The sequence below is a fragment of the Asterias rubens genome, chromosome 7 (genome assembly GCF_902459465.1).
Source record: "Asterias rubens chromosome 7, eAstRub1.3, whole genome shotgun sequence".
NCBI classification, from domain to species: domain Eukaryota; kingdom Metazoa; phylum Echinodermata; class Asteroidea; order Forcipulatida; family Asteriidae; genus Asterias; species Asterias rubens.
In genome coordinates, this window is record NC_047068.1 from 19992914 (window position 1) to 20006250 (window position 13337).

At 38.1% G+C, this 13337-nt stretch overlaps 1 protein-coding gene across 1 annotated transcript in view; it reads right to left on the reverse strand.

Annotated features, from left to right (window-relative positions):
* LOC117292867 (guanylate cyclase 32E-like) overlaps positions 1 to 13337 on the reverse strand; it is a 106975-nt gene that overhangs the window by 9304 nt on the left and 84334 nt on the right. Inside the window, exon 16 of the mRNA XM_033775037.1 lies at positions 12215 to 12338. Coding sequence (XP_033630928.1) covers positions 12215 to 12338 — 124 coding nt within the window. The remainder of the gene's footprint in view (positions 1 to 12214; positions 12339 to 13337) is intronic.

Genomic DNA, 13337 nt, shown 5'->3' on the forward strand with positions numbered 1-13337 from the left:
AACTCTCGAGTGTAATGTTGAAGAATCCAATTAAAGAGAACGTGAAATTTAATCTGGCTGTGCATGGTCGGGCGACAGCGATTGCAAGTTAATTATGAACAGACATTAGCTACATGAAATGACTACTGTTTGTGGCGACACTCGGTTACATCGTCGAAGAGGCTTGGATAGAGCGACTGTCATGATTTTATGGCGAGAGTGCCAATAAACTTAAATATTGGTTGATCTAGCCCAGCTGTGTGAATATCAAATTCAATTCAATCAAAATGTATTTCAATACTAGTGAAAAGCAGAATAGTAAACAAATTGAGTACAATTATTATTAAGTCAAAGAAAGTCAAGAACTGGTAAAGAAGAACAGTTATTGAAGATGAAAATGCAGCTTGATCTAGCGCAGCTGTGTGATTATTCAATTCAGACCAATCAACATTAATTTCTATACTGTTGGGGAAAAACAAATAAGCACGTTAGGTTTAATTATTTAAAAGTCAAAGACAGTCAAGCACTGTTAACTAAATGTAATGGAGACGAAGCAAAACAATAAGGGCATTTAAAGAATCCAGAAACGCGTGTTTTATGCCTAGAATAATAATAATATAAGTTAAAAAAAGTAACAAACAAACAAATTAACTCAAAGAGGAGTACGCTGGACGAAAATACGATAATAAACATAAATTGAATGTGGTATAATAACAACAATGAGGGCGGAGTTTTAAAAAAGGGAACACAACCCTAACCCTAACCGATCCACAGACGGCCTAGTTTGTAATACATTGTCAAGATCATTCCACGGCCGTGGCTTCAGAAATCTATAATATTACATTATGGTTGCACACTATAGAAAGATGCGCAAAATCCCCTTAAGTTGTTATTTCTACTGTGCTGTTTTAGAGGAGCAGTGCATGGCTACCCGTCCCTCATGATGTTAGTGTTTGTAACGGGGGAATATATTCATGACGAGACATAAGTGGTGACAATATCGTGTAGGGGTGTTTTGATAGAGAGACAAGCGTGGCATTTACAGAAGTGTCCATTTCAAAAATGGCGCGGGAGGCGAAGTCTCGAGTATGTGACGCCCTCAATGTGGTTTTGACAAGGTTCAGGGACGGTAGGCTTTTCCGGTGTTGTTGAGGAGGCTACCAATACTTTGGATGCTACTTGGGTAGATTCTGTTATTTAGCCCTCGGCATAAAACTGGAAGTTTATATCCTTTAAGAGTGCCGAACGTTGTTTTAAACTCCAATATTAAAGTCACGGTTTAGATAGTGTAGCATCAACTAGGACAACTACAGGTGTTAGGAAACAAGAAGAGATTTGTGTGCTCATAAAAGAAGGTCTCCATGGGGAATTCTAACGGTGGTGCCGGCTAAGGAGGACTTCCACATTTTATATTTCAACATTCTATTCTATACAATGTCCATGCGAAAGTATTTTTGCAACAACCAGAACATAGGGTTATACAAATCGAAGACCACTCGTTTTGCCCGAAGATTTGCAGTATCAATGTTAGAGCACTTTTCTTTTACAGATGTCTTGTTTAAATATACACAGTGGCAAACCAATATCCGCTTGCACGACCATGGAAGTTGTTTTTGGCCCCTTTTGTGGGCTTTTATAATCATCAGTTATAAGCGAAGGTGTGTAGATAAATTGCATGGTGCAAAATAACATCGGATAAAAAAACGTGTTCTATCGGGTTTAAAGTTGGACATTTTTTTAAAACTGTCACTCAGCAGACGTATTGAAATTTTTTGACAAGTAAAAGTGTGCGCTATGTTAAAGGCTTATGTGAGGAGACTGCTTTTGTGCACGAATGTTCGCGATGCTCGGTTTGATTTAAAGCAAGTTCTTAAAACATGATCTGTATTGCTTTAAATAGGAGTGTCACATTATACAACACCATTCATGATAAATGACATCCCCCCCCCCAAAAAGTATTCGATGTATCTGAAGCACATGAACCTTTCACACAATGTCCCGGAGACATGATAAGGTAGAGCAGGTGCGTTTAAAAAGTTCAAGAGCTATAAATGTCCAGAGCGAGACATTCACCATTACTACACAATTTCGTACAGATACACTCAACACCTTTGTTACGTTTTTATGCTAAGAACTATTTGTGATAAAGAACCAACAGTGTCCATATACTAAGCGATCTTTCTTAATGTTTGGAATGCTTTCTTTTCTTCAGTTTTTTTTTGTGACGTCTCAAATGTGATAAAGAACCCGGTTAGAATTCTAGCAGACACGCTCAATCCCCACCTCCAATAAAGAGTAACATGAATATAGAACAGGCCCAGATACAAGTCGGTCGATTTTCATTACCGGCACCCTTTCCCAGACATACATCTTATCAAGTGAAGACATATTGTCTAGTGTTGAGAGAAACATCAACGCAAAACAAACCATCTGAAATTACACTTGAGCGTGTTGGCTTTATATTGATTAACACAAAATCAAAGTCAATAGTAATACTCAAAAATAATATCCAATAACGAAGGAACCAAAGGAAGCCAATTATGTGTCAAATCATGATGGGTTATATGGCGCGACCGTGCGATACAAAACTAAAAATGAACCTGTCGTTAAGTTGATCAGATGATGTATCGAAGAAACGACAAAAAGATAGAACATTAAAGGCACTGAACACCCAAGATAGGTGTCAAAGACCTGTATTCTCACTTGGTGTATCACAACAAAATGCATAACAAATCTGTATACAGTTTGGCTCAATTAGTCATCGAGTCAGATGTATAATAAAAGGCCTGAAATCGTTAAAAATATCTGAGTGAGAAATTACCTCTTTCTCAAAATATGTTTATTTAGAGGGAGCCATTTCTAAAAAGTTTTACTATTTTTTTTTTTACTATCAACAGCTCTCTTACTAGTTACCAAAAGCTTTTATGCTAACAATGAATTGTGAATAATTTACCAATATGGCCAGTGTCTTTAAGAAGGAAAAATACAACTACCACTTCCAAGAGATGTACTTTGGCCCCTGGAGAAATCCATCACACAACACTGACTAATTTTAGCAACTTTTGTTTATAAGTTCTTAATTGAGTGATTTATAGGAAATGTCACAACGATTACTGCGTATCAAAAGAGACATTGAACGGAATTGAATTAAAATATAGTGCTGGTTCATGCCGGACTGAACGAAGTCCATTTGTGTGCATTAAAATAGTTCTGCCACAGGGCAGACTATTTACTGTTGAAAATTGATTTGGTAATGCTTTTATGATGTACTGAGCCAGTAATACACAATGTGCTAACGGGGGGGGGGGGGGGGGGGGGGGGGTACCGAGTTTCAATTTCTAGCTTTGCTTTTCCTTCCCGGGAGCAAGGCTTTTCGAAAATTATTTCGAAAAGTAGCTCGTGACAAAAACAAACGTAGTAGCTGCTGAATTGTTTATGAGTTAACGGCTTTTAAGTGACGAATGGAAGTGGATGTACTTAAAACCACTTTAGTAGGCTATTAACAATCAATTCCAATTAGTATTTCTGTTGCCTTAAGAAAGAGAAAAAGGAAAACACCAAAACGTGCTGAAAAGTTTAAGTTTTGATCTCGACGTTTAGTAACTTTTTCGTGAAATCGACTTTAGAGTAAACAAAATCCCTCTCTGTTAACCAATTGATGTTTATTTATTAATTTGTTGTCCTTCTTTTTATTTTTGTTTTGTTCCCGGCCGCAGAAATAGAACTAGCACTTGCTTTTTCGACGTTTTTTATATTAACTCTAATTAGTTTCCAGAAGAGCTTTGCCAAATATATTTTACTTATTTACGCAGCACTTGATTTAACGAACAGTACCGATTTCAAACATATAGTCCAAACTTAGGGCTAGTCTTAAGGGTTATTAAAAACCAAAAGCTAGTCCTAAGATAGGACGATTTATAGGACGAGTAACTCGTCCTAACTCGAGACAAGACTAGTCTTAACTATGTGCGAAATCCATCCCAGGTGCAATCTTAGTGGCTTTATCTCTGTGAAGACATATCAATACAAAGACGCCCAATTCTGACTGAAAATGAAAAGGTAGATTGAATAACAGCATAAGAAGAAACAATATTTGCAAAATGCTGCAATCCATACACATCATCATTAAGAATCTCCCGGGAAGAAGAGGAGGAGAAGCAGATAATTAGAAAGGAGTAGTCCTCAAAGATCGTCTTCACATGAACCATGTTGCAGAACGCATTTTCTTGTATATTTGCATCTCTTGATGGGTTTTCCCTCCTTCGCCCTGCCAGCCAGCCAGCCGTGCATCGTGCATCTCAGACCGCCGGCTCGTTGCTTAGATTGGCTCATTTTGTTTCAAACGGCGAGAGGTGTCAATTTTTACAAATTACATCCTCGGCGACCGCAACATTTGCCACATGAGACAATTTGTCAGACTTGAACCTTATCAAGTGTCTTCTGTTCGACCTTTAACATTAACGCGATAGCTTTGGTTTCTTCATGTGACGATGTAAAAACAAATCTGGTGATGATTTCCGATAGATTTTTCTTATTTGCTTAAGACCGGCTTGAATGAAAACAACAGCAGGTGAACTTTGCTGGAATTCATTTAAGATGTTTTCAATCAAAAATGAAAAAGGGTTCGCGAGATTAGCACAAATTAATGGTAAGAAAAACAATCATCTTAAACACCACTCTATTGTGTTTTTAAGAAGGATTCGATTAAGTCGTCACCCTTGTCACGTCATATAAGGCAGTTCTGTTTAAAGCCATTGGACACTTTCGGTACAGACAAAAAAAAGTTCACAGATTTACAAATAATTTACAGGGTTTACAGAAGGTAATGGTGAAAGACTTCTCTTGAAATGTTATTCCATGAAATGCTTTACTTTTTGAGAAAACATTTAAACAATATCAATTCTCGATAGCGAGAATTACGGACTTATTTTAAACACATGTCATGACACAGCGAAACGTGCAGAAACAAGGGTAGGTTTTCCTTTATTTTCTCCCGACTCCGATGACCGATTGAGCCTAAATTTTCACAGGTTTGTTATATAAGTTGCGATACACGAAGTGTGGGACTTGGACAATACTGTTTACCGAAAGTGTCCAATGGCTTTAACAAAGCAACCAACTACAGTTGACGTCAAAGTATGGTAATTTTGAAGCACGCCATCAACGGCAGAAGTGTAACTATTTTTTTAAAACCCTGGTGCTTGGGCCCAATTTTCTGATCGGTAATTGAGACAAAATTCTTAGTTTTCTCACCATTCTTAGCAATAAGAGAATGCCATCATCAGACGCTGCCAAAACAGAATAATACAAACCAAAGCTGTAACATTTAGCACTGAGAAACGGAGTCAAATCAAAGTCATACAAACCTAAGGTCAGATCATGACTCCAGAGTGACGTCAAACGCAGATTATTTGGAAATGACATCACCAGGGCGGCTGTGTTCAAAGACGGGCAACAACTGGACCATTATATCGCAGGCCGCCAGGCATCATAATCTGTGCCATCAATTAATCATGGTTGGATGGTAATGATGCCGTCCCCACGTGGTAGGGTAATTTCTGATGATTTCGTGTGCACTGATTTATTGTATTATTATTTTATTACACAGCGAGACCTTTTCGAACAACCGAAGGAAATGAAGACAATCAGCGTGTGGGAGGATTGTTGTGTTCTCCTTGCTTGATCGGGTTGATTTGAAATTGAATTCCCTGATTAAGAGTACTGCGGTGCGTCGATCAAGCAAAACAGAGATGTAGTAAACAACAACCAGACTATGGACAAGCAAAACAGAGATGTAGTAAACAACAACCAGACTATGGACAAGTTCAACGGCATTCATTTCGTTCTTCTTCTTTTAGAGACACTGAAATTTTGGGGGCTTCTTTTGTGAAACTAAATAATTAGGGAATTCAACACGATATGTGTGGTTTCTTCAACACAAAACATAATTATTCATTCCAAGATTTCTATGGTGCCTCATTTGATTTCAGCTCTCTCTTTTGTGATATGCTTTATTATTTGTGTGTTGGGGTCATTGTTGGGGTGTTGGTATTTTGAGGTTTGATAGCATTACATAAAACGTGCACCCAAAATGGGTCAACACAAGTGTTTTGAAAGACTGAATCTACACAGTGTGCACCAGTGTTAATTTGTGTTTGCATGGCCTTCCCTCCGAGGAAATAGGTAATATTGGTCCTCCTTTGTCAGTTCTTTGTTTCCATGGGTCCTCACTAGTCATTTGTGTACAAAACCAATTAAATGGGGATTGCTTCAATACAGGAACAATAGAATGTACAATACGTGTCCTCGTGTGCTGTGCCTGTCTGCAAAGAAAAACAATTCCACACAGTGACTGCAACACAAAGTAATTGTGCGCCGATGTGTTTGCTGTTGCTGTTGCTGTTGTTTTGTCTCTTGTTTGGAGTCTTTTTGTTATTAAGCCTCTTTAAAAATATTGTTTACTGCTTGGAGTTTTTCGATATGGAAACGATGAGTAGGCAGGTATCAGTTTCACCTGCTTCAAACTGGTTGCCAGAGGTATTTCATCATTTGTGACATCATTAAATTTATTAAGTACAGTGTACACAGTAAAAAAGCAATGCTACAGGGCGGCAGCTCAGATTTAATTATTGAAATAGCAATAACAATAATTATTCATACTACAAATAAGTAGAGCGCCGCTCCACAAAAGTATCCAGAAGAGGGTAAGAACAGTCCAAATCAAACCCTTTTCAATAACATACTGGGAACGATTGACAACAATTAGCTTTACAGCCATGGTTGTTGCCAAGAGAAAGGTTGACCAAGACGGAATTTAAGACGGTTTAACTCTCAACCAAATTCTCCTGGACAATTTCGTTAGATTGATGGACGAGCAATTAAGTAAATGCATCCCCTGTGTCTTGGGTATACGCTTGCACTGCGCGTAAAAACACCGACTATACAGCCCCTGACGTATAGTGTTACCAAACCGCGCAGAGTATTCCTTCAGAAATAGTACCGCGGGCAAAACGAAAACATACATATTTTAGGAGTTAGATTATGTATATAATATGAAAGGCAAATGGGTCCGCCAGACTCGCAGGAACCGTAAAATATTAATAGTAATGGCAACGGAATTATTTGAAACAGTTAGAGAATACTCACAAAGGGGTGATTTATCAATGGGAAAAGTATATGGAAAAGTATATGACTTGTATTTTACAGTGTAATCGGATGCAGAAAGCAATGAATATATGAAGACAACAATAAACAGTAAATTTATATCTGAAGTCGTTTGATCTGTCTTCTTAATTTTCTTTGTTTGAAGACTTATTGGTAATTCCGTCATGTAGCCAAATGGTCCCGTGAATCGATTAAATATATCTCTCTTGCTGAATAACGAAACATGGCTTTTGTGATTAAGTTTGATGTAATGTACAAAACGAAAATAGCATGCAGCCTATAAGAAAGAAACAATGAGGGAGATATTCAGAATTAGGGCCTACATTCAACAAAACAAGGGAAAGTTGCAAAAATCAGGGAGGTTTTCAATTGTTTCCTTCAGATGTGAAGATTGATTTATTTCCAGGGAACTCTCTGCAGAAACAAGGAGAGTTTTTAGCTCTGTTTATCTAATTGTCCACGGGTCACTTTCTTGCGCTATGTCTTGGCAATCAGATGATACACCCAAGAATCCAATTCTGGAAACAAGTGATATAATTGGTTCTCTTACTAACTGCTTTTACACATGGAACAAGTCATTAAAGACGAATGCATAACGATCCTTGACTGAGATTGAAGTGCTCAGGTCAATAGACTGCTGAAGGACTTTCGTGGCCGCTAGGGGGCAGTATACTCATCGCGCAGGGTGCACTAAACTATGGGCAAAAACCATGCGCCAAGCTGATTGTCATAATTTGTGAAACAGAACGTTTTAGGTTAATGCAATCAATATATATTGTAAAATTACAACAATGTATTACTACCTGTGGGCCCTGTGTTTGTACTATTTCACCTGAATAGGAGCTCATAGAAACTGGCGGCGAGTCGGTTGGGGGGGGGGGGGGGGAACACATTTTTGTGATTTTTTTTTCTAGGGTAGGGCCTAAATAGCAAGCAAAGATTCCAAAATGGGTGATCTACAACAATTGAACAGAAATCTGAAATTGAGTTGTCTAAAAATATTATTTCATTGTTTTTTAAGAGGCTGGGAGACTTTAAAATATTTGTTGATTTTGAATATTATTTTAGCTTCCTAGCATTGTTTGTTATTAAGAGCGGTATACCACCATACATCCACGTTATCAATGCATAATTTCGAATATCCATATTAAACATCCACGGTTTAACAAAGCACGTTTTTCTTAAAAAAACAATAAAAAAAACAGCAGACAATCTAGAAATGATCACCCAACCCATAAACACTCTACCCATGAACCACACCAGAATTTCATCTCCTACGAGCTGACATGGAAGAGACAGCAGACTTTAAGCACTTCAAATCCAGACTTGATGCAATTGACCAAGGGAGTCTGACCCCAACCAAAAGCATATTATTAAAATTTAGGTAGTCTGCCGCATGCCTGACAAAATGTACGTTTTGAAAGCCACTCCAGGCGTTTTCATATTTTCTGAAGGTTCTTACCCCCCCCCCTTTCTTGGCTGAACGTTATTAAGATTACATACTACTCTACGGACCCGTTGTGGATGATAAACTGTTATCTTTAAACGAGGCCTATAACAGTGATTGCAATTTGCAATAAAATCACAGACGCTCGTTTGTGAGGTTGGACGAAATAAGTTTGCACTTTTTATGGTGAAGTCTGGATCCGACCAATTTCGAGAGATCACGGAGTTCATGATTTCATTTAAAACAAGGAAACCTAATTGACAGCTGAATAATTCACAGATTTATCCTCAAATATTGCAGTACCATTTTGATGTGTATCAACAATTAATGGGACCAAACCGAGGCTGGAGGGGATAACAATCAGGTGCCAAATTCATAGCTTTGCTTTAGGATAATAAAGAGATAACTATGCTTTCAGATGCTTGATTTCGAGACCTCAAAATCTAAACTTGAGGTCTCTAAATCATAATATTCGTGAAAAATTTCTTCTGTCTCGAAAACTACGTCACTTCAAAGGGAGCCTTTTTCATAATGTTTTATACTATCAACCTCTCCCCATTTATACTCATTACCAAGTAAGATTTGATGCTAAAAGTTATTTTGAGTAATTACCAATAGTGTCCACTGCCTTTAAGTGTAAGCTATTTTTGACAGGTTAGCAAGACAACTATAGGCTCACACGTTCACCATGGGTTTGCATTGTTACACCTTCCATTTTTATTTTTATACAGAAAGTACTTTTAACCACAAAATCGGCTGCCCATGGGTTCAATTTCACAGAGATACTCAATCACAAAGAGTAGCTGTGAGCACAACTATCAGAATAAGGTTGCAAGCCAAACTACAGTGCCTAATGTGCAGTTTACGACTGTATCCTGCTCATTTATAATTAGTACACGATTGTTTAGCAATATTATGTGCTTCAGTAGCACTATGCAATCAGGTCCAGGTCTCTTTTGCCTGTGTTGAAAGTACGTGTTTCATGTTTCTGCATTTAATGGATAAGGCGCAGACGGGCGTTTTGAGAACGGTAGTGCGTATACAGGTTTTAATTGAGTCATGTCTTGCATTTATTATGCATTTATTGTAACGGTGGTATTAAATTCTCAGAGATGATAGTTATATTATTATCCACACGGTATCTAAATATTATACCACATTCATCAATGTGTAAACCTTGATTCCCCAGCCACCACCCATGTGACCTAGCTTTCTACTGGCTCACAATGGGTAAAACTGAAATCCACGCCAAACGGAGATATGAGTCACGATGACTCTAATACCCGGTAATTGAAAACCTGTTATTACTTTTGTTTAAAACATTTAGAGGGTCTTATCAGTATATCTGTATACGTGGAAAAATCATTTTCGACTATGACTCCCCTGGGGGGGGGGGGGGGGGGGTCGTTCGCACCGTCGGCATCGATGAGCTTGGCAATCAATGAGTTCAGATGATTATTGCATTGTCTGTCTCACCAATAATGTCATTAGCTTTGTTTATGGTTTATGAACATACAATGTAATTCGGCTTTCTTTTTAGAATTTATGTATGCCCCAAGGTGTAAAATACAGTCCTTCTCAAGGAAGAGAATTGAGAATGAGAAGCTGCCAGTTTCAAGGTTGACATATAGGTTCCCAGTGGAATTAGGGAAAAGCTTCATTGTCTACAAATCACTTTAGACGACGTTTCGACTCCCTTAACTCAGCCTTTCTCCCGGCGTGGATCTGTAAAGGATAGTTTATTCATAATTTATAAAGAAAACAGGTGGTTTCTTTCAGCTTTTCCTTATCCCTAATCAATGATTTTGGAGGGACCTGGTATCAATCAACACCTAATGATCAGTTTTAGCCAGCGAGTCAAAAACAAGATTTGTCTGAATCTCTGTGATTTCAACACATTGAAAGTATTTGCAAAAAAAAAAAAAAAAAGCGGTACCCTCACTTTATGACCAGTAATTACAAATGAGGTGAAACAATTGTTTTATGACATCGACAGACATCATATAAACTATAAATTATATAAAAACATATAAACACAATACTCATTCACATTTATGATAGTCAAAATAAGTGATTCAGATTGTCTTGACGACCCATTATACATAAAAGAACCTTTGAAAACATATTTTCACAAGTAACATTAAACTCTCTTATGCCTCCACAACACGTAAGCAAAAACAAACATCATCTTTGTATTTTGGCAGTCGTCAAAAATGGGATCCGAACCCCTATTCAGAATTGTGCTTTCGTGTCAAAATGCAGAGCCAGCCTTAGCTGTGAAGCAGAGCTCGTGTTAAAGGTGACATACAGAGCGGTCAATCAATTTAGGGTATTTTTCTAGACTAGGCATTTCCATCAGGCATAAAATTGATTCGGAAGTCTCGATTTCAATCCAGGTCCGTCGAAGCAAATGACAGGACCATAGCCACAAATCACCATTAGGCTGAACTCGTTTAACGTACTACACATTCAAGTAATTGAAAAGGTTTAAGCACAGGTTGTGCATTCGGCGCCATTTAGCATTACGGATAATCAAAAGCACCGACAGCAGCACTTCATGCACTCATTGACACACTCATGAATCCAACTTATGTAGGTCCGTTGTTGAAAAAAGGCACATTAAGCACCACTTGTAATACACTACTCTAATAACCTCGAAAAGGCTGTCGAGCAATCCAGACAAGACCCTCGTGAAACTCATTAACTTTCCCTTAGCTGTCACAGGCGGGCGCTATACACAATTAATAGACGAAGCACTTATCATGAAAGCGAGCGGGAACACGGACAGACACGAGGACGCCGAAGTGATATAGCCTGATAGCGCTTCACAACAACGTTTTAAAAGACATTGAGGTAGGCCTATCGGGTTCAAAGATGCTGAAGCCCTTCTCATTTCAAAAACCGCTGGAAACAAACACCCGAAAGAACCCTTCAGAACGCATCCAAGTGGCGGTATTGGCTTGCTGTTGTCCCTTCAATTAACCTCAGCAGAAGTATCAGTTTCAAGAATTGAATGTTATATACAATTTCAGTTTTGAATGTTTAATGTTCGCTTCCATTACAATAAATTTCAAACAAGCAAAAACAATTAACCCACAGACTTTGCACACAAGCAAAAAGCTGTCTTTCGTATTCCAGTTTGAGGAATGTGTATACCCAGTGTATGCCCCTATTCGATCTCAGTATAAGGGCAAAATAGAACATTGTATATTAATTGATAACTGCGTACAGGTACAACATTAACAACACATGCCAATCTTCCTTGGCACCGTGGTCAAGTGGTTAGACTGCAGGATGCAATCACAAGGTTGTGGGTTCGAATCCCCCAGCTAACCGTTGATTTCACAATGACTAGAATAAATATTGTCGTCGACTTAATGAATCACAATTTCGTGATTTGTGTAATTCATAATCATAGACGTTAAACCAATGTTTGTGAGAGAGATTGACTGTTGCCAGCTTGGTGTTTATATCCCTTGTGGGAGTTTGCCGAGTTCCCTTCATGGGAAGATCATTCAAACAAACAAACAAACAAACAAACAAACAAACAAACAAACAAACAAGCCCATGTCAATCTTCGATAACGTTTCTAGTGGTATTAAGACTTTAGACTTTAAAACTGACCTGCAACGGTGAGCTCCTTGAGGACAAGTCTGTGAAGCCAACGATATCACTGAAGAAAATGGTAACACAATCGAAAGACTCGGGCACAACTTGCATACCTCGTTTGAGCTGGTTAGCGACGGGCCTGGAAACAATCAGTGCAAATTGAAAAATAAGTAATGCGGCCTTAAATAATACACACATTTCCCGTGAACTAAGGCCTTAATATACACACATTTTCCGTGAATAAGTAATTACGGCCATAATACACACTTTTCCCGTGAGTGCATATAGGCAGTGATGAATACAGGAAATTAAATAGTACTCTAATCATCAGCAAAAGCCCTAACAGTGCAATACTTTATGAAAAACACATTGAAAACCAGCGATGTAATAAAAGCAAACTTTAATGTCTTCAACAAATTGTGTTCATTTCCCCTTAAAGCCATTGGACCCTTCCGGTAAACAGTATTGTCCAAGACCAACACTTCGTGTATCACAACTTCTATATCAAATAACAAACTTGTGAAAATTTAGACTCAATCGGTCATCGGAGTCGGGAGAAAATAACGGGAAAACCCACCCTTGTATCCGCGCGTTTCGCCGTGTCATGACATGTGTTTAAAATAAATCCGTAATTCTCGCTATCGAGAATTTATATTGTTTTACTGTTTTCTCAAAAAGCAAAGCGTTTTTATGGAATAATATTTCAAGAGAAGTCTTTCATCACTACCTTCTGTAAACCCTGTAAGTTATTTGTAAATCTGTGAACTTTTTTTTTCTGTACCGAAAGGGTCCAATGGTTTTAACAATCTTGAATATTCGCGCGATTTAGGTCAAATCAAAGTCTACCCATCTTATTGTACAGCTTCAAAATTGGGACCATAAACAAGGTCGTCATGATGATATTATGTAGGTTTATTTGTTCTCAGAACACGGAAACAACAGCTGCGATACATTATAGTCGCCATGCTGGAGAAAACGGAGTAGGCCTACGGGTGAAAATGTGCTTAAAAGGGTGATAAATTTCACAATTTAGACCGGAACGAAAGATTTGTATGGGTGCAGCCTTACGAATCTCTCTACGATTTAAAGCGAGACTTAAATTAATGAACGGTTTTGCATTTTTATCAATGCTTTCCAT